This window comes from Salvelinus fontinalis, chromosome 4 (genome assembly GCF_029448725.1).
Source record: "Salvelinus fontinalis isolate EN_2023a chromosome 4, ASM2944872v1, whole genome shotgun sequence".
NCBI lineage: Eukaryota > Metazoa > Chordata > Actinopteri > Salmoniformes > Salmonidae > Salvelinus > Salvelinus fontinalis.
In genome coordinates this window covers 77,429,403-77,449,601 of record NC_074668.1, presented here as the reverse complement: position 1 = coordinate 77,449,601, position 20,199 = coordinate 77,429,403, and the positions used below count along the sequence as shown (strand labels likewise).

The following is a 20,199-nucleotide window of genomic DNA, read 5'->3' as shown; positions in this document are numbered from 1 at the left end:
TTCAAAAAAATGTAGAGGAGTTGATATCCAGATAAATTATAATTTGTTGAGGATTATTTTGCCTAGCCATTGATGAAAAATTATACATTCATCAGAGCCTCAGAATCTCCTTTCCATCTGAAAGGAAGGTATGGTCGGAATGGCCGATTCTGTTTCTTTTCGTTTCCACCAATTCTGAATATGAGCAACTGGATTCTCGGCCCCCATCCTCTGCCTCTTCATAAAACCTGGAATGTGCTTCAAAGAATGCACACTATCTTCCCTCCATGAATAAAACATCTGTCATTCATCGGCCTGTAAAATATGTGGCAATTTAACAGAGCATAACAGCTCTGAAGGGGATAGAGGAGGCAGAGCAGAAGCCTGTGCAGTGTCCTAATAATAAGCCATGTACAAGTGTTAGCTTAGGCTATCTCTCCCTTTGGACAGTTCACAGTTTACTGGTCTTGGGCCCAGGCCATGGCAAGTAAAACTCCTATTTGTGATCCATAATGACAATAGGAGTTATTACATGATAGAGAAACAATTCAGAGTTTCAAAGCAGGTTCATGTTAGAGTATTATTATCTATCTGTTGTAGAGTGTGGGCATCCACACTAAGACAGTCCGACAGTGGACTAAAGGCAGACTGGACTGGTGGAAATGTAAAGTAAACAATGTAGTGAATGGCCTGGGGGGGCTGCCTCAGGGAAAGCTAAACGTACAGTAAAAATCTGTCCTGGATCGGTTGGCCTTTCATGCTGGTCAAAGTGAAAAGTCACAGAGAAGGGGAATGGAAAGTGGGACAAGCAACCGCCATAAGGAAGTTAGTGGGTCAAAGTTACTGTCTCTGGACCTAATTTATTTCTATACATTTTCTCAGAGTAAATTCACTTATTCACTCCCTATCGGGTCTCCAAAGTGAGGCTCCAAAAACAAATAGGTGAGAAACAGTGGTCTAACTTAAAAGATTTAGATGCACTATTGTAAAGTGGCTGTTCCACTGGATGTCATAAGGTGAATGCACCAATTTGTAAGTCGCTCTGGATAAGAGTGTCTGCTAAATGACTTAAATGTAAATGTAAAATGTAACTGTCTATCCTAGTTGGCTCCAGAGAGGGCACGGAGGGGAAGCCTGTTACTCACACATCAGAGGCTACATTCACCCTCCGTTACTCTCTGTTTGGGATGCCTCTCGGCTCTGTCTGTTTTAACCAGTCTGCCTGACTGTTCGGGCCAGGGGCATCTGATAACCTTGGGGTGCTTCACCTTTCTAAAGCAAGTGCCCATTTATTATTATACAAAATAACTCAGTAGGGGGATGTGATGACGTCAGAAGGAGATCAGTATGTACTATAGGCCTACATTGCTTCTGAATCTGCTGTCCAGTTTTAAAAATCTAGTAAAACCTTGAGACTAATACTGTGTCAAATCACGCCCCCTACAGGCGACTAAAGTTGATACATTCTTATGTCCTTTAAAAAATATATATTTAACCTTTATTTAACTAGGCAAGTCAGTTCACAACAAATTCTTAGTCGGCCTACCGGCCGACCCCGGGCGACGCTGAGCCAATTGTGCACCGCCCTTTGGAACATCCAATCACGGCCAGATGTGATACAGCCTGGGACCATTTCTGACACAATAAAAAAATGCTTTTTTGAATTAACTACAGTAAGAACATACAACATGGACATGTTATGTAGGTTTGGCTTATCTACAAATAAACATTGCACATGGTAATAAAATAATGTGATTATACCTCCAGCCGACACGCGGCGCTGCACCCAACAAGCACTCTGCAATCGATTGCTATCCCTTCCAGGAGAGAAAACAAAGAACAACTTGGTTGTCAGCTAGCGTAAAGATCCAAACCATATAAATAATGGGCAAGAAGCATAAAAAGCACAAGTCTGAAAAATATGAAGGTAAGACACATTTAGATAGCCAATGCGCTGGTATTGGTTGAATTCTTCGGGCCATTAAAAGGTTAGCGCTTCATAGCTGTTTTCGCGCGAGCTTTGGCTAGCTAACGCATAATCACCCATTTGAATTCAGTGCAAGTTAGCTAGCTAATTTATCCAGCTAGCTTAGCCACATGTACAGGGCTCATTAACAGGTGTTAAAGTTAATATATCTAATTCGATTATTGCTGGTCGCCTTATCATGTATCCTATATGCATTGAACCAAAGATTGAACTTTGAAATGTCTAGCTAGTTACTATACTCATTTACATATTTTAGCCGATGGAGAGGTAACGTTAGCCAACTCGCCATGTTGGTGATCTGTTTGCAACATAACTAGTTAAGCTAGCTAACTAGTTGGCTACCTCACAGTTGAGCTATCCGGCTAGCGAACTGTTGGTTACAATCAAATATTTTGGAATATACTTAAAGCTAACCCAATGTGTCCCATCTACAGAGTACGGGGAGAGACCACTTAAATTGGTTCTGAAGGTTGCTGGAAATGAGGTGACGACTGGAAGCTCGAGCTTTGAAAACACATTTGACGAACATCCAGATTTAGAGAAACACAAGGACAAGAAAAAGAAGAAGAAAAAGGATAAGGAAAGGAACGATACCATGTCACCAGTTGATGACAAGAAAAAGAAAAAGGTGAGTTTGAGAATCCATGTTTTCATTACAGCCCCTGTTTACCTTTGTACTGTTTGAGGGAAATCTCAAGGGGAGACCATGGCTAAGCTCCACCTACAGTGCCTTGCAAAAGTATTCATCCGCCTTGGTGTTTTTCCTATTTTGTTGCAATACAACCTGTAATTTTAAATTGATTTATTTCGATTGCATGTAATAGACATACACAAAATAGTCCATATTGGTTAAGTGAAATGAAAAAAAAATTACTTATTCAATTTTTTTTTGTTGAAAAGTGGTGCGTGCATATGTATTAACACCATTTGCTATGAAGCCCCTGAATAAGATCTGGTGCAACCAATTACCTTCAGAAGTCACATAATTAGTTAGATTGCACACAGGTGAACTTTAAGTGTCACATGATCTCAGGATATATATATATATATATCTATATATATATATATATATCTCTGTTCTGAAAGGCCCCAGAGTCTGCAACACCACTAAGCAAGGGGCACCATAAAGACCAAGGAGCTCTCCAAACAGGTCAGGGACAAAGTTGTGGAGAAGGACAGATCAGGGTTGGGTTATAAAAAAATATCCTAAATATTGAACATCCCACAGAGCACCATTAAATCCATTATTAAGAAATTGAAAGAATGTCACCACAACAAACCTGCCAAGAGAGGGCCGCCCACCAAAACTCGCGGACCAGGCAAGGAGGGCATTAATCAGGGAGGCAACAAAGAGACCAAAGATAACCCTGAAGGAGCTGCAAAGCTCCACAGTGGAGATTGTAGTATCTGTCCATAGGACCACTTTAAGCCATACTCTCCACAGAGCTGGGCTTTACAGAAGAGTTGCCAGAAAGAAGCCATTACTCAAAGAAAAAAAATAAGCAAACACATTGGTGTTCACCAAAGGGGATGTGGGAGACTCCCCAAACATATGGAAGCAGGTACTCTGGTCAGATGAGATTAAAATGTAGCTTTTTGGCCATCAAGGAAAACGCTATGTCTGGCGCAAACCCAACACCTCTCCTCACCCCGAGAACACCATCCCCAGTGAAGCATGGTGGTGGCAGCATCATGCTGTGGGGAGGTTTTTCATCGGCAGGATCTGGGAAACTGGTCAGAATTGGAGGAATGATGGATGGTGCTAAATACAGGGAAATTCGAGGGAAACCTGTTTGTCTTCCAGAGATTTGAGACTGGGACAGAGGTTCACCTTCCAGCAGGACAATGACCCTAACATACTGCTAAAGTAACACTCGAGTGGTTTAAGGGGAAACCTTGGAATGGCCTAGACAAAGCCCAGACCTCAATCCAATTGAGACTGTGGTATGACTTAAAGATTACTGGACACCAGCAGAACCCATCCAACTTGAGGGAGCTGGAGCAGTTTTGCCTTAAAGAATGGGCAAAAATCCCAGTGGCTAGATGTGCCAAGCTTATAGAGACATACCCCCAAAAGACTTGCAGCTGTAATTGCTGCAAAAGGTGGCTGTACGAAGTATTGACTTTGGGGGGGTGAATAGTTCTGTATTTTTGTCTTGTTTGTGTCACAATAAAATATTTTGGATCTTCGAAGTGGTAGGCATGTTGTGAAAATCAAATGATACAAACCCCTAAAAAATGTATTTTCATTCCAGGTTGTAAGGCAGCAAAATATTATTCACCCCCTTGGCATTTTTACTTTTGCAAGCCACTATGTTTGATGAACTCCACCAACTGAGTGGCGCAGAGACCATCTTTTAGGGGAATTCAGCTCTGACCACATGGATTTGCCCAAGAGCCCAATACTTAAACTTAAGTGGCTTTTGATTTTCGGGAATTCAAATAGGGGTTTATTCGGCCCATTGACTGACGGACGGGTGATGTTTCAAAAATGAAAATGAAGTGTCAACAAACATGTTTATATGGTGCATTTAGATGACAAAGAAGAAGAAGGGACAGGACGCTGATACAGACTTGGATGATAGGGAGGCGAGCAGGACCCCTATCCGTTCAGATCTGGCGTCCTCTTTGAATAAAGTGGAAGGTAAGTTACTTGCCAGTTTCTACAATGACTGCAACGTTTCCATAATCCTTTCTTTGCCTTTCATTTCTATTGATATAAAGTAATTTTAACCATTTATCTTTCTTACTCTTCCTCTCGCTCTCTTACTCTTCCTCTCGCTCCCTCTCTCATTCTCAGAGAAAGAACTGACCCCACTGCAGGAAGCATTGAGCCAGCTCATCAGACAGCTCCAAAGGTGAAGCTTGTTAATAAGAAATTGACAATGAATTGATTAGCAGTCTGTTTCCTCTGGTCTATAAAAAAATATCCCGGTGCTGTCTTTCGGATGCGATTTTAACCGGGTGTCCTGACTCTCTGTGGTCAAAGATCCCATGGCAATTATCATAGACCGCTGCACCCGACTCTTAAGGCACTGCATCTCAGTGCTAGAGGTGTCACTACAGACCCTGGTTTTATTCCAGGCTGTATCACAACCGGCCGTGATTAGGAGTCCCATAGGGCGGCTCACAATTGGCCCAGTGTCGTCCGAGTTTGGCCGTCGTTGTAAATAAGAACTTGTTCTTAACCGACTTGCCTAGTTAAATAAAACATTTCTAAAAAATCTGGTGTCCTAGCTAAATTCCCAATCTGGCCCTCATACGGCCACCTAATAAACCCTAGCTTCCAATTGGCTCATTCATCCCCCCTCCTCTCCCTTGTAACTATTCCCCAGGTTGTTGCTGTGAATGAGAATGTGTTCTCAGTCAACTTACCTGGTAAAATAAATGTTGCATTGAGGCCTTTCAAAGCAACAACTGACTTTCTCTTGTAGGAAAGACCCAAGTGCGTTTTTCTCGTTCCCTGTGACTGACCTTATCGCTCCTGGATACTCCACGATCATCAAGCGGCCCATGGACTTCGGCGCAATGAAGGAGAAAGTCAAGAATGAGTATTACCAGTCACTAGAGGAGCTCAAGGTACACCTGTCAGCTGCACTACCTTCTTGACGAATAACTTTCAGAATAGCTTCATTTTGTCTCATTCTAAAGCAGTGGATTGATTGACAATCAAGCCTGGGGTGTTGATTTAAACAGAAACCCAACGTTAAACATATGCAGAGTCCAGTGACTGACTGCAGTGTGTCTCCATTGATACAGGTGGACTTCAGGATCATGTGTGAGAATGCCATGATCTACAACAAGCCAGAGACTATTTACCACAAAGCTGCCAGGAAGCTGCTCCACTCTGGCATGAAGATCCTCCGCCCGGTAAGGAGAATGCGTCTACAGACGGAAATTTGACACATACATCTCACACATGCATATGGGATCTTCCCTTAAATGGGATTTAGTCCTGGATTAGGCTTAATCTGTGTCTAGGAAACTGGCCCTATATGTGTGCCTGAGTGAAATAATCACTAGTTGCCACATATGAACAGCAGAGGGTGCCATATTCATACCCCTGAATGTTTAGATATGAATCTTCACCACAGTTTTTATATATTTTTTAAAATAATTGGTGCCCTGTAATCACAAGACCCCTTGGTTGGAACAACAAGGGATTGTGGTGTACTTTGCGGTGAAACAAAGTCTACTCTCTCGCTGTCCCACAGGAGAGGCTTGAGAGCCTGAGGCAGAGTATTGAGTTCATGGCTGGCCTAGAGAACCCAGCCAACTGGTCAAGTAAGACTGGAGAGGTGGGAAACTCAAGCATGGGTCAGTGTAAAGATGGCCCCAGCCCCACAGATCCTAGCGAGACGGCCCAGTCTGCCCCACACACTCCCAGGTACCGTGATAACTTTACCCTGCACATGAACACTGACAATATGCTTTTAGGTATTAATTGCTTAGAGTCAACATATGGATTTCGATCTCGTACACAATTTACATAACCCCTATCTGTAGTCTATATATTAGTTTAAGGTGATTGTTCATAGCTTAGACTGTGAGAAGCTGTTCTTTACCAAACACAGATCCCAACCAGGAAGCAAGCAAGCAGTATTATACACTAATGCTAATAAGTCATGGATAGTGGGCTTGTTCTCCCAAGTGTTTGGTGGATCAGTTCTTTCCACAGACTCTGGTTGGAGAATGAGCGATAATGAAAGGAATGCCTCTGAGCGTGTCAGGTCTTGTGTTCAGTCAGCATGTTTCATACCAATCACTCTCTGAAACCTACGAGTTATTGTCCTTTTAAACCCCACTGAGGTGTAATGAGTAGAAAATGTCTTCTCTTACTTTTAGGTATTTTTTTTAACTGCATTGTTGGTTAAGGGCTTGTAAGTAAGCATTTCACTAAGGTCTACACCTGTTGTATTTGGCACATGCAACAAATACAATTTTATTTGAAATGCTTTCGCAAATAAGACTACAGCATGAGGACTTATAAGATTTGATGTGAAGTTTGATTGAAAGTATACTGACAGCATATTCATTGGGAACATGTACTGTAGCTATAGCATGAAATGTATTCTCTATTAGATTCAGATGTTATGACTGTTTCAAAATGTATTGTAATCACTAATGGCTGCCAGCAAAATAAATTCCTATTTTCAGCTGATCCTTTTTTGGTATTGAACAATGAAACCCTATGAATCAGTTAAGTTCAAAGTCTCCTACTCCTCTATATTCTGTTCTCCAATACTTCCAGGAAAGACAACGACTCCAAAGACGAAGTGTCCAAGGTCGTCAGTCAGGCAGAGAAGGAGCTTGAGGAGATCCGCAAGCTCATTGACGATTCAGGAGGCAAACTGTCCAACAGAGGGCTGGAGAGTGAGGTGAGAGCCATGGGCTATGGAATTGGCTTAAACCTTTTAGGCCAATCAAGCTCTCTTACCCCATCTACTATGTAGGAAATGTATGGTCTAATTTAGTGAATGTATTCATTATGTTCACTAATGTAATAATACGACTGTTTTATTTGGTTATGTAGCTGGACTTTGAGAGGAGAAAGTCTGATGGTTCCACCACACTGGCAATCCTGAACCCAGTCGACCTTGTAGCTGGAGGTGGGTCCAGTCGTCACGGCCGCAATTAGCTAGTTGCGCTATATCCATTTCTATTTGTGCAACATGGGAAAACAGGAATCCATGATTGATTCCAACTTAACTCTATCAAGTGTAATAAAATCATCAGCTTTTAATTGTAAATGAGCCTCTATTTCTCAATCAACTCTTATCTCTACAGATGTGGGCTACTGCCCTGTGAAGCTGGGCATGATGTCCAACCGGCTGCAGAGTGGCATCAACACCCTGCAGGGCTTCAAGGAGGACAAGAGGAACATGGTCACACCAGGTAAGCTGAAGGGGCCTTAGTGACGAGTTTTAATAATCAAAAGGCATTTTTTATATCAACTTCCATCGTCTCCCAAGAGTGGCTGAATAACCTCTTCATCTGAGTGTCTGAGACTACAGAGCTTGTATAGAAGCGCATGTATAAATCTAATGTTCAACTAACATGCCAGTATCCATTCATGGGCAACATTGTTTTTCCCTAAGGTCATGTAGCCATGTTAGATTGTGATTCTATAAAAATCTGTTTTTCATAGTCTTATAAATGTATCTCTCTCTGTGAGAGGCTGAGCTCTCAGCCTGTGGTCCTGTATCTCCATCAGTGTTTACGAGCTGTAATGTAATCCAATCTCTGATCTCGCAGTATCGTACATGAACTATGGTCCGTACACCTCCTACGCACCCGCCTACGACTCGAGCTTCGCCAACATCGGGAAAGAGGACTCTGACCTGATCTACTCCTTCTATGGAGAGGAAGCCAGCCTCCAGGGATCTGAGAGGTATGCATGTTGCTCCTCATCCTCCCCCTACATTACGGTGTAATATTATGGTACGGATCTGACATTTACAATAACAAGGGCCTACTTTACAGTAAATAATTCCAAACAAACAAAGCTTTGAGCATTCCAGCATGCTCATAACAGTCCAGATGCCCCTGTATTTCATTGGGTTTGTATATGAGAGTATGCATTTTATGGTTCTGTTGGTGTGGATGAGATTCACTGTGGTGGAGGCTAAAACCACATGGTAAACCTGATACGACCCTAGTGCTGCTTCTGAGAGGAGACCAAATGTGACTACCATACACACACACACACACACACACACCAATGTAATGTGTTTGTTTTTGTGTCTGCAGCCTCTCGGAGTTCCTGTCCAAATCGGAGGAGCACATGTACAAACTGGCAGACAACCTCCTGGACGCGTTGACTAACGGGGAGCACTCCAAAACCCTGAGAGAGGTAGAACCATTAAGCATGGGAATTATACGGCTATTTAAAAATTTCTTTGGACAATACTAACTTGATGCGTTCTTGTCCGTCAGACCTGTCCAGATGAGCAAGGGCCAACAGAAGCCTCTGAGACTGGAGACAAGGACATGGAGGTAAGTCTCAGCTACACTAGGACACTAAACCTGGACAACCTCAGCAGATAAAGGAGACACCACACCCTAGGTCTCAACTACACCCACCTGAAGTGAGCCCCAGCTATCTTAACCTGGAAGCCAGCCACACCAATGTGTCGGAGGAAACACTGTGCACCTGGTGACCGTGTCAGCGTGCATTGCGCCCAGCCGCCACAGGAGTTGCTAGAGCGTGATGGGACAAGGACATCCCTGCCGGCCTAACCCGGACGACGCTGGGCCAATTGTGCACCACCCCATGGGTATCCCGGTCGCGGCCGGCTGCGACAGAGCCTGGATTCGAACCAGGATCTCTAGTGGCACGGTTAGCAACGGCGATGCAGTGCCTTGCGCCACTCTGGAGGCTCAGTGTTGGATAATATTAACAGCTTCTGCACATGCCATAACTGTTCTGTTCCAGCTGTGTCAACATGGCAAGCTCGTTCGCTAGCTGCCATGATCCAACACACGGAAAGAACATTTCCCCTTCAAAACACTGCCTCTCTCCACCAGCCCCTGAGAACAGGTCTGTTCACACACTCTCTGTCAGGGATGTGGAAATGTCTGTTTTATTTCTGCGCCCCCTTCGTTGGGCGGCTGAATGGCTCCTCAGTCACAGCAGTGTAGAGGCTGGAGGAAAGAAAAGATCAGGTGTCTCGAGCACACAGCAGCTCTCTGTACCTGGCTGTTTGCTGTGCTTGGCCAGTGTCCAGTTTATCCTCATTCCCTGGTTGGGTGTTGCTGCTGCTCTTTATTTTATTGGAAAGGGCTTGGCAGAGGTATCGACTGTAGCTACCAGAAAAGAGCTGGCCTGGCTGATGCCTCTCCTTTTCAGGAATGCAATTTCAAAGATTCACTGACTGCAGCACTGGGTGACTTGGAATCCAAACAAAAATGCTTTTATTAACCTTTCTTTCATCCTTTTGTTTTTCCCTCAGATGGTTGATCCGGAGGCCAGCAAGCAGACTGAAAGCAGACTAGCCTCCCTGGGCTCTGTGATCGGCCTGGGCTTGGACCTCCAGACTCCACCGGACCTCCTCTCTGAGGGTAAAGATCAGCTCTAACTGAGGAAACCGACAGCATGCCAGTTAATTCTCTAAAGCTACTGAGAGCCAAAGCGTTACATTTTAAATCCCCTAGGCTTACACCCTTCCTCAAGGTAATTTAGGCGTTTCTGACTCCTGCAGCCACCCTGGACTGTTGTAGGCCATATGCAGTCCCAGTTGAATGTAGTCTATGAAGATAAGAGGGAGGATTCAAGAAATAGAACCCTGCACGTGTCAGTGCAAGCTTCCTTAGGATATTTAAGAGTGTGTGTGTATATGTCTATGTGCATCAGAGGCCCAACACTTCCAGCAGAAGTTGGATGAGACTACAAAGCTCCTCCACGAGCTGCAGGAAGCGCAGAGGGAACGCTTGAGTGTCAAGCAGCCCCCCAACATCATCTGCCTGCTAGCCCCAACCACCAAGGAGCTGCAACTGGGTAACATGTCCTTTTTTCCTTTTAAAGGAGAATGGAATTCCACTCTGTAGTTTATTGGGGGGGGGGGGCTCTGATTCAAAGGGTTGGGTTAAATGCAGAAGACATCTCAGTTGAAGTCATTGTTGTGCAGCTGACTAGATATCACCTTTCCCCCCCACAACAGTCTTTGTTTTGGACCCTGTAAAAAAAGAATTGCAACCAGAAACACTTATGACTAAACATGGATTTCTGTCAAGGTATTTCCTTTTGACTATCTTAATTCCAGTGGAAGAAATGCCTGGGCCATCCATTTACATTTAAGTCATTTAGCAGACGCTCTTATCCAGAGCGACTTACAACCATCCATTTCTTAGCTACACCACTACCAGTGATCTTTATTTGGACTCCACCTTTGGCTTGAAGTTGGGCTGTAATAATTTCCCATTTGTCTCCCTGTAGCTGAGAAGGTGACTGGTAACCTGGCCCAACTGACCAGTCAGGTGGCTCCGGGAGATGTGAGCAGTGTGTATGGGATCAGGAGGGCCATGGGCATCGCTATACCCCTAGAGGCAGATGAACCACTCATAGACCTCACCACAGGTAGGCTTAAACCACCCAGCATCTGTTTCCCTGGTTATTTAGGTCATGGATAGTAAACATTCTAACCATATACTGGTTGATTTTGTGAACGTGTTCAGTGAAGTAGTAGGCCTACTTGCAAAACTGACTTACCTTTTTAATTGCCCCTGAGGTGGTAAAGTTGTATTGAATGGTGTTAAGGTATATAAAATGTTCTGGCTACATATGAATTGAAATGTCAAAGCTATTCCCGTCATCTTGATTCCAGTTGATGCTGAGCCAATGGATACCGTGCCTGAAGTTCAGCAGATTCCAGTCATCGCAGTATAATGGAATTTCACAGCAACCATCCTCCTGATAACATCCAATCTCTGTTGTAGTGTACAAAAAGGTTCTTTGTTTGCATTTCTTTTAAACCTTTTTATATATATAAAGCCATTTGTCATCTACCTTATCCAATCTGATATTCCGTGTCTTCGTAAATCAAGTTGGGATTCAGCCTTTAAAAAAATCAACTTGCGAAACAATTTATCGCAACTGTACAAAATGCAAACTCACATTTAGTCCTCAGACAGCATAAGATGAAAGCAACACGACAGACGTTGACTAAGGCCACAGGACAAGTCAGTGTTGCGTATCTTAAACGTCTGCCGTGGACCTTTTTTTATCTATCAAATCATTTATGGGTAACAATTAAGTATGTTAATGTGATTGTTTTCAATTAAACAATGGTCAAACAGTTTCTTAGCTAAATTTGCTCTTTGCTAGGACTGTCAGTGGTGTGATTGGGGAGTGGAGAGCTGAAAACAAGCTGTTATTGGCCGAGAGGTTTGGAACTCTCTTATCGGTCTTAACTAATTTACTGCCTGGCCAAAACTCCATCCCACCAAACAGGCTGAGATTTCAGGTGGTCTTTTCAAAATGGCGCTTATACTAAAAGGGCATTGTCATAGTATTATTCTAACCTGTGTGTTTAGGTACACAAAGGACACCAAATAGAATATTTGTTTGACCAGCGATTCCCATGCAACATATAAGACACTGCAGTTTTTTGGCTAGTCAATGCAATCTATACATTTACAACTAATATGGCTGAAGCATACTGCACTGAGTTAGGCTCAAGATCATTTTGTTTGTCAAATTAAGCTTTTCATTAGTCACCAGAATGTCATTTTACTCTTCAAAATTGATTGTACTGTGCATATAGCACTTATTCGTCAGATTATTTTTGAAAGACATACCATATAAACTGTCCATTACACAGTAATTGAACAGACTGTCCATCGGTCTCAGCTGTTTCAGGAGGCAATATTTGGCTTCAATATTTACATTTAGTCCCATGGTCGTACAAACCAAACAGAAATTATTAGAGGGTGACTGTTCATTAAATGCGAATTGTATTAAAGGTAGACTCACCGATATGACGTAGATGCCCAAAGTAAACAGCATAGTGGGTCAATTTCCACAACAGCGCAAGTTTAAACTTCTCCGCTGTAACAGCGTGAAGGGAACCCGTGCACAAACTGTTTGTGAGAGCGAAGTCTTGCCGCTCGTGACAACGTAATTTCGCTTAGTCTACCTTTTTTAAGGTCTAGAAAACCATGGCAGAGTGTGTACTGTCACTCCATTGTTTTGGTCACCATTTGCTTGATAAACAGCTCAGTTTTGAACAGACTGAAGATGTTTTTGGTACATCTCATGATTCCAGCAAGGTTCTAGGAATATCAGGTGATAGAATCCAGTATGACGACGACCAGTGCTTGACGTAACCTCCATGTCAGTCTAATTGAATGCACACATTAGAACTGGATCTAAAAAAAAAAACAGCAGCACTAAGCATTTATTTCCAATGAAGAATCTCCCAAAGGGATTCCTGGAAACACGAATAATCCCAAATATAACCTCTAGGACCACAAGGTCAAGTCTTGATCTTGTCCGGTCAGGATCATCGCTGACTGAAGCACTGGGATGGATTGTGTGTGCTCCGGTAGGTTTACTCTAAGAATGTTAACTTATGTGCGGTCATGTAATTAGTCTGTGCTGAATGCTAGACTGTGTCCTGTGACCGACCCAGCACACGTATGCGCTACCAGGCCCAGAGTCCACACACAGTAGTGTGCTCACCGTAGACCTCAGCTCAGGCCCATTCCCTGCTGCTTGCTCATGTCTGTGCACACAAAGAAGGTTGTCAGCTCGCCTTTTCCCTTGACGTTGATGAGGCCTCGGCACTCGCAGGAGTAGCCCAGCTTCTGGAGCACGTCTGACGTCTCCTCTGTGACCTGGAGCAGAAACAAGACAAACATTACTATGCTGAATGCATGCAGCCATGGTTTTTGTGTGGTTATAGTTACTCTCCAGCCAGACTAGCAAGGACAATACTAGGTTGTACTGAACCTGAATCTTGCCCAGCTCTCCAGTGCTCTCCATCCTACTGGCCACGTTGACGGTGTTGCCCCAGATGTCATACTGAGGTTTTCTGGCTCCAATCACCCCAGCAATAACAGGCCCATGGTTAATGCCTGTGAAAAGCAGGCAGACAGTGACACAGTGCACACATAACGAGATACCTGCTGGGAATAAACCAGTCACATACTGTAGAGTAGTCTACCAGAATGTGATGACCAAGACACTGACCGATTTTTATGCCTGAAAAGAGCATGATGACACAGAAAACTGGAAATAAAATACAAATGACATGCTCAATTCTGTGATATACACTAACAAACAAGTACCATCAGCTTGTCTGTCTGAGTCAACCACAGGGAGTCAAAGCCATTTTACATTTCCGTTTTAGTCATTTAGCAGATGCTTTTATCCAGAGTGACTTACATGAGCAATTGGGGTATCGCAAGGGCACATCAACAGATTTCTCACTTAGCTCGGTAAGTCGAACCAGCAACCTTTTCATTACTGGCCCAACTCTTAACCACTAGGCTACCTGCTACTACCACTGCCAGTTGTTCATGTTCGAATCTGCATTTTAATAAAAAATGTCTTCCAGGGAGAATTATGTGGACTTCATTTGTTATTTAGATTTTACTAGGGACACGTGAATAAATCCTTTGATGCACCAGTCCTTTGAATTTTTTTTTCTTGTATTTCATGCCAGCTTTCTGTGATTATGTATTAAAACCCTAATGTGTGCTTTTATCCCTCAAGTATTATAAATATTTTCCTAAAGCCTGGGGGATCTGCTCAGAATAAGCTGTCTTAGAACTATGTCACAACAGTACACAGGGAGACCAGCGGAATCATGGAGAGTCAATGTTAGCTATTGTGGACAGAAATAATGTCTTCCTACGTGGTTAGATAGAGTATCGCAGGGCCAGGATTGTTTTGTTGTATAACTAGAGCTCACAATTTCTCCTGACCAGGTTAGGAGCAGGTGTTCAGGAAAAACTCTTAGCACTAGAATAACAACCAATGAAACCCTAATAAAGATGGATAGAACCAGACACATTGCAGACGTTACGGGTAGTTAATGAATATAGTTAATATATGCCCAGGCCAGTGCCCAAGCTTTACTCACCCACACGCAGCCTAAAACTGTTGAAGGAGTGTCTGTTGATGCCATCCAGCTTGCCAATGAGGGCAATGGCAAACTCTACCATGTTCCCTATCTGTGCCTGCTGCCTATCTCGATCCTGAAACAACACAGTTCATCAAAGTCCACACACAGGACACTACTACTTACAGTTAAAGTCAGAAGTTTACATACACTTAGGTTGGAGTCATTAAACTCGTTTTTCAACCACTCCACAAATTTCTTGTTAACAAACTATAGTTTTGGCAAGTTGGTTAGGACAACTACTTTGTGCATGACAAGTAATTTTCATAACAATTGTTTACGGACAGATTATTTCACTGTATCACAATTCCAGTTAGTCAGAAGTTAACATACACTAAGTTGACTGTGCCTTTAAACAGCTTGGAAAATTCCAGAAAATTATGTCATGGCTTCTGATAGGCTAAGTGACATAATTTGAGTCAATTGGAGGTGTACCTGTGGATGTATTTCAAGGCCTACCTTCAAACTCTGTGCCTCTTTGCTTGACATCATGGGAAAATCAAAATAAATCAGCCAAGACCTCAGAAAAAAAATTGTAAACCTCCAGAAGTCTGGTTCATGCTTGGGAGCAATTTCCAAATGCCTGAAAGTACCACGTTCATCTGTACAAACAATAGTACGCAGGTATAAACACCATGGGACCACGCAGCCGTCATACCGCTCGGGAAGGAGATGCGTTCTGTCTCCTAGAGATGAACGTACTTTGGTGCGAAAAGTGCAAATCAATCCCAGAACAGCAAAGGACCTAGTGAAGATGCTGGAGGAAACAGGTACAAAAGTATCTATATCCACATAACCTGAAAGGCCGCTCAGCAAGGAAGAAGCCACTGCTCCAAAACCGCCATAAAAAAGCCAGACTACGGTTTGCAACTGTACATGGAGACAAAGATCGTACTTTTTGGAAAAATGTCCTCTGGTCTGATGAAACAAAAATAGAACTGTTTGGCCATAATGACCCTCTTTATGCTTGGAGGAAAAAAGGGGAGGCTTGCAAGCAGAAGAACACCATCCCAACCGTGAAGCACGGGGGTGGCAGCATCATGTTGTGGGGGTACTTTGCTGCAGGAGGGACTGGTGCACTTCACAAAATAGATAACATCATGAGGGGGGAAAATTATGTGGATATATTGAAGCAACATCTCAAGACATCAGTCAGGAAGTTAAAGCTTGGTCACAAATGGGTCTTCCAAATGGACAATGACCCCAAGCATACTTCCAAAGTTGTGGCAAAATGGCTTAAGGACAACAAAGTCAAGGTATTGGAGTGGCCATCACAAAGCCCTGACCTCAATCCTATAGAAATTTGTGGGCAGAACTGAAAAAGCGTGTGCGAGCAGAGGCCTACCAACCTGACTCAGTTACACCAGCTCTGTCTGGAGGAATAGGCCAAACTTCACCCAACTTATTGTGGGAAGCTTGTGGAAGGCTACCCACAACATTTGACCCAAGTTAAACAATTTAAAGACAATGCTACCAAATACTAATTGAGTGTATGTAAACTTCTGACCCACTGGGAATGTGATGAAAGAAATAAAATCTGAAATAAATCATTCTCTCCACTATTATTCTGACATTTCACATTCTTAAAATAAAGTGGTGATCTTAACTGACCTAAGACAGGGAATTTGTACTAAGATTAAATGTCAGGAATTGTGAAAAACTGAGTTTAAATGTATTTGGCTACGGTGTATGTAAACTTCCGACTTCAACTGTACATACACAACTTTATCTATACTGCGTCGTTAACCAGGTTTTATGGTAAAGTTCTATCGTATAGAAAATCAAAAGGTATGCACAGTTGCATGCTGTGTAACCCCCCTCCCATTCCACATGACCTGGGTCAAATAGTTAGTAGCTACCTGGTTATTCTCCTGTCCTGGGGTGCCACTCAGCCCTGCGGCTGCCATATAAGTGCTTCCGATGGTCTTGATCTTCTCAACTCCACTGAATTTGGGCTTGGACAGCAGCTGTGTGTGGGTAAACAAGTGGATGTGTGAGCCAGGGTTAGCTGTGTACTTATTTCTATTACTGGGACATGTGCAATTTTTGTTTGTTGATGGCTGCCAGCGGTTCTCTGACCTCATCAAAGTCTGCTATGATCTCGTTGAGGAGCCTCAGACACTCCAGACCTTCCTTGTTGATGTCACACTCCGTGTAGAACTCTTTGAAGTCCGGTACCGAGGCGAACATCACACACACACAGTCATATGACTTGTAGTACAGATCCTGAGGAGGAAGGAGGTGTACAACTTAAGAGGCAATGCCATGTAGTAACACTAAGCAGAAGAACATCGACATACACTTCACAACAGAGATATAGGGAAGTTTCAGGTTCACACAAGAAATATTAAGAGACAGAGCAGAGCCACATCTTTAAGAGAAAGACAATTCGGAATGATGAGAGGGACAGACTCACAACAGTTCCTCCAGTGCTAGACGTTCCAAACTGTTTTCACTGTGTTGACGTCTGGCAAGGAAATGGCCAGTGATTAGGCTGTACAAGAGGGGCCAATGTTAAACGGGGCCTCTAAAACCCATTCTCTGGGAGAGAGGGAGGCCATCAAAGTCCCATGCTTCTGCTCCTAGATGTCAAATCTCTGAGGAAAACTTCAAAGCATATTTATACTCGTTTTTTTCCCTCATGCTTTTTGTTGTGTTGTTTGTTTGATTTGACAATGTGTCATCAATTGGGATTACTATTGTCAGGTATATGCAGTGTTCAAGCTAAGCTGATGAACACTCATCTTTAACTGAAGCAGCTTCAGTAGACTACTTCTCAGGCTGTAACCTACATGTCAAACACACATAGCTGTTCTGTTGTGTATGTGCTTCCAGAAAACATGTCAAGAGTAAATAGTTCAACCAGATTTATACAAAGGCTGAATTATTTTCTCTGTCACTGACTTAAAGACCTTAGTCAAAGTGTGTCAGAGTGTCCATGGTGATTTAGAGGTAACACGCTGGTCATAACACTGTGACTGGGCTGTGGAGTGCCGGAGTGAGGGAGACATCATAGTGGAGGGGATGTCCATGGCCTTCAGCGGTTAAGTAGGCCAAGCTCTGAATTTCTGAAAGTTTGTCATATCTTATGAAGTAAGACAAAAATATATTACAAAGTATTGTCAAATTGTTCAGAATAAATATTGTTAATTTCTTTTAACTTTAGTTACACTGTTTTGATTAAGTGACTCTGCTTATCAGTGGTTTGTCTAGTGTGTTTATGTCTGTATCATGTGGACTATTTGAGAGTGGCTGAGAGTAGGGGCAGCAGGAGCTGAGGATGTTGAATGTGTACTATTTGAGAGTGACTGAGTAGGGGCAGCAGGAGTTGAGGATGTTGAATGTGTACTATTTGAGAGTGACTGTGAGTACGGGCAGTAGGAGTTGAGGATGTTGATGTGGACTATTTGAGAGTGATTGTGTGTAGGGGTAGTAGGAGTTGAGGATGTTGAATGTGGACTATTTGAGAGTGACTGTGTGTAGGGGTAGTAGGAGTTGAGGATGTTGAATGTGGACTATTTGAGAGTGACTGAGTAGGGGCAGCAGGAGTTGAGGATGTTGAATGTGGACTATTTGAGAGTGACTGAGTAGGGGTAGTAGGAGTTGAGGATGTTGAATGTGGACTATTTGAGAGTGGCTGAGAGTAGGGGCAGCAGGAGTTGAGGATGTTGAATGTGGACTATTTGAGAGTGACTGAGTAGGGGTAGTAGGAGTTGAGGATGTTGAATGTGGACTATTTGAGAGTGGCTGAGAGTAGGGGCAGCAAAAGTTGAGGATGTTGAATGTGGACTATTTGAGAGTGGCTGAGAGTAGGGGCAGCAGGAGTTGAGGATGTTGAATGTGGACTATTTGAGAGTGACTGTGAGTAGGGGCAGCAGGAGTTGAGGATGTTGAATGTGGACTATTTGAGAGTGGCTGAGAGTAGGGGCAGCAGGAGTTGAGGATGTTGAATGTGGACTATTTGAGAGTGACTGTGTGTAGGGGTAGTAGGAGTTGAGGATGTTGAATGTGGACTATTTGAGAGTGGCTGAGTAGGGGCAGCAGGAGTTGAGGATGTTGAATGTGGACTATTTGAGAGTGGCTGAGAGTAGGGGCAGCAGGAGTTGAGGATGTTGAATGTGGACTATTTGAGAGTGGCTGAGAGTAGGGGCAGCAGGAGTTGAGGATGTTGAATGTGGACTATTTGAGAGTGGCTGAGAGTAGGGGCAGCAGGAGTTGAGGATGTTGAATGTGTACTATTTGAGAGTGGCTGAGAGTAGGGGCAGCAGGAGTTGAGGATGTTGAATGTGGACTATTTGAGAGTGGCTGAGAGTAGGGGCAGCAGGAGTTGAGGATGTTGAATGTGGACTATTTGAGAGTGGCTGAGAGTAGGGGCAGCAGGAGTTGAGGATGTTGAATGTGGACTATTTGAGAGTGACTGTGAGTAGGGGTAGTAGGAGTTGAGGATGTTGAATGTGGACTATTTGAGAGTGACTGTGTAGGGGCAGCAGGAGTTGAGGATGTTGAATGTGGACTACTTGAGAGTGGCTGAGTAGGGGCAGCAGGAGTTGAGGATGTTGAATGTGGACTATTTGAGAGTGGCTGAGAGTAGGGGCAGCAGGAGTTGAGGATGTTGAATGTGGACTATTTGAGAGTGACTGTAGGGGTAGTAGGAGTTGAGGATGTTGAATGTGGACTATTTGAGAGTGACTGAGTAGGGGCAGCAGGAGTTGAGGATGTTGAATGTGGACTATTTGAGAGTGGCTGAGAGTAGGGGCAGCAGGAGTTGAGGATGTTGAATGTGGACTATTTGAGAGTGGCTGAGAGTAGGGGCAGCAGGAGTTGAGGATGTTGAATGTGGACTATTTGAGAGTGGCTGAGAGTAGGGGCAGCAGGAGTTGAGGATGTTGAATGTGGACTATTTGAGAGTGACTGTGAGTAGGGGTAGTAGGAGTTGAGGATGTTGAATGTGGACTATTTGAGAGTGACTGTGTAGGGGCAGCAGGAGTTGAGGATGTTGAATGTGGACTACTTGAGAGTGGCTGAGAGTAGGGGCAGCAGAAGTTGAGGATGTTGAATGTGGACTATTTGAGAGTGGCTGAGAGTAGGGGCAGCAGAAGTTGAGGACGTTGATGTGGACTGTTTGAGAGTGACTGTGAGTAGGGGCAGCAGGAGTTGAGGACGTTGATGTGGACTATTTGAGAGTGACTGTGAGTAGGGGCAGCAGGAGTTGAGGATGTTGAATGTGGACTATTTGAGAGTGACTGTAGGGGTAGTAGGAGTTGAGGATGTTGAATGTGGACTATTTGAGAGTGGCTGAGAGTAGGGGCAGCAGAAGTTGAGGACGTTGAATGTGGACTATTTGAGAGTGACTGTGAGTAGGGGCAGCAGGAGTTGAGGACGTTGATGTGGACTATTTGAGAGTGACTGAGTAGGGGTAGTAGGAGTTGAGGACGTTGATGTGGACTATTTGAGAGTGACTGTGAGTAGGGGTAGTAGGAGTTGAGGACATTGATGTGGACTATTTGAGAGTGACTGTGAGTAGGGGTAGTAGGAGTTGAGGATGTGAATGTGGACTATTTGAGAGTGACTGAGTAGGGGTAGTAGGAGTTGAGGACATTGATGTGGACT

At 43.6% G+C, this 20,199-nt stretch overlaps 2 protein-coding genes across 8 annotated transcripts in view; one reads left to right on the top strand and one right to left on the bottom strand.

The window, feature by feature from the left end:
• The first annotated feature begins 1,777 nt into the window (after positions 1-1,777).
• On the top strand, positions 1,778-14,028 carry LOC129854463 (bromodomain-containing protein 7-like). The gene is made up of 17 exons (XM_055921529.1): positions 1,778-1,906; positions 2,401-2,594; positions 4,502-4,610; positions 4,767-4,824; positions 5,401-5,545; positions 5,726-5,836; positions 6,181-6,353; positions 7,218-7,344; positions 7,500-7,575; positions 7,754-7,861; positions 8,222-8,357; positions 8,717-8,819; positions 8,903-8,962; positions 9,919-10,027; positions 10,320-10,463; positions 10,902-11,042; positions 11,290-14,028. Exons 1-17 carry the CDS (start codon positions 1,864-1,866, stop codon positions 11,349-11,351), a joined length of 1,899 nt encoding a protein of 632 aa, XP_055777504.1. The 5' UTR covers positions 1,778-1,863; the 3' UTR covers positions 11,352-14,028.
• Positions 12,834-20,199, bottom strand: part of LOC129854461 (adenylate cyclase type 2-like) — a 97,693-nt gene continuing 90,327 nt past the window's right edge. For 4 of the 7 annotated variants that reach the window (XM_055921522.1, XM_055921525.1, XM_055921524.1 and 1 more), the window contains 4 exons: positions 16,669-16,815; positions 16,449-16,556; positions 14,551-14,665; positions 12,834-13,540 (listed from right to left, as the gene is read on the bottom strand). In XM_055921522.1, coding sequence (XP_055777497.1) covers positions 13,044-13,540; positions 14,551-14,665; positions 16,449-16,556; positions 16,669-16,815 — 867 coding nt within the window. In that variant the 3' untranslated portion in view covers positions 12,834-13,043. The remainder of the gene's footprint in view (positions 13,541-14,550; positions 14,666-16,448; positions 16,557-16,668; positions 16,816-20,199) is intronic. The other 3 variants (XM_055921526.1, XM_055921527.1, XM_055921528.1) reach the window with 1 other exon arrangement.

Bases quoted from the DNA above. Each gene is read 5' to 3' on its own strand.
- LOC129854463 (XM_055921529.1), top strand. From the start codon at position 1,864: ATGGGCAAGAAGCATAAAAAGCACAAGTCTGAAAAATATGAAG. The intron at 7,862-8,221 runs GTAAGCTGAAGG...CTGATCTCGCAG, and splicing joins GAGGAACATGGTCACACCAG to TATCGTACATGAACTATGGT. The intron at 8,820-8,902 runs GTAGAACCATTA...CTTGTCCGTCAG, and splicing joins ACTCCAAAACCCTGAGAGAG to ACCTGTCCAGATGAGCAAGG.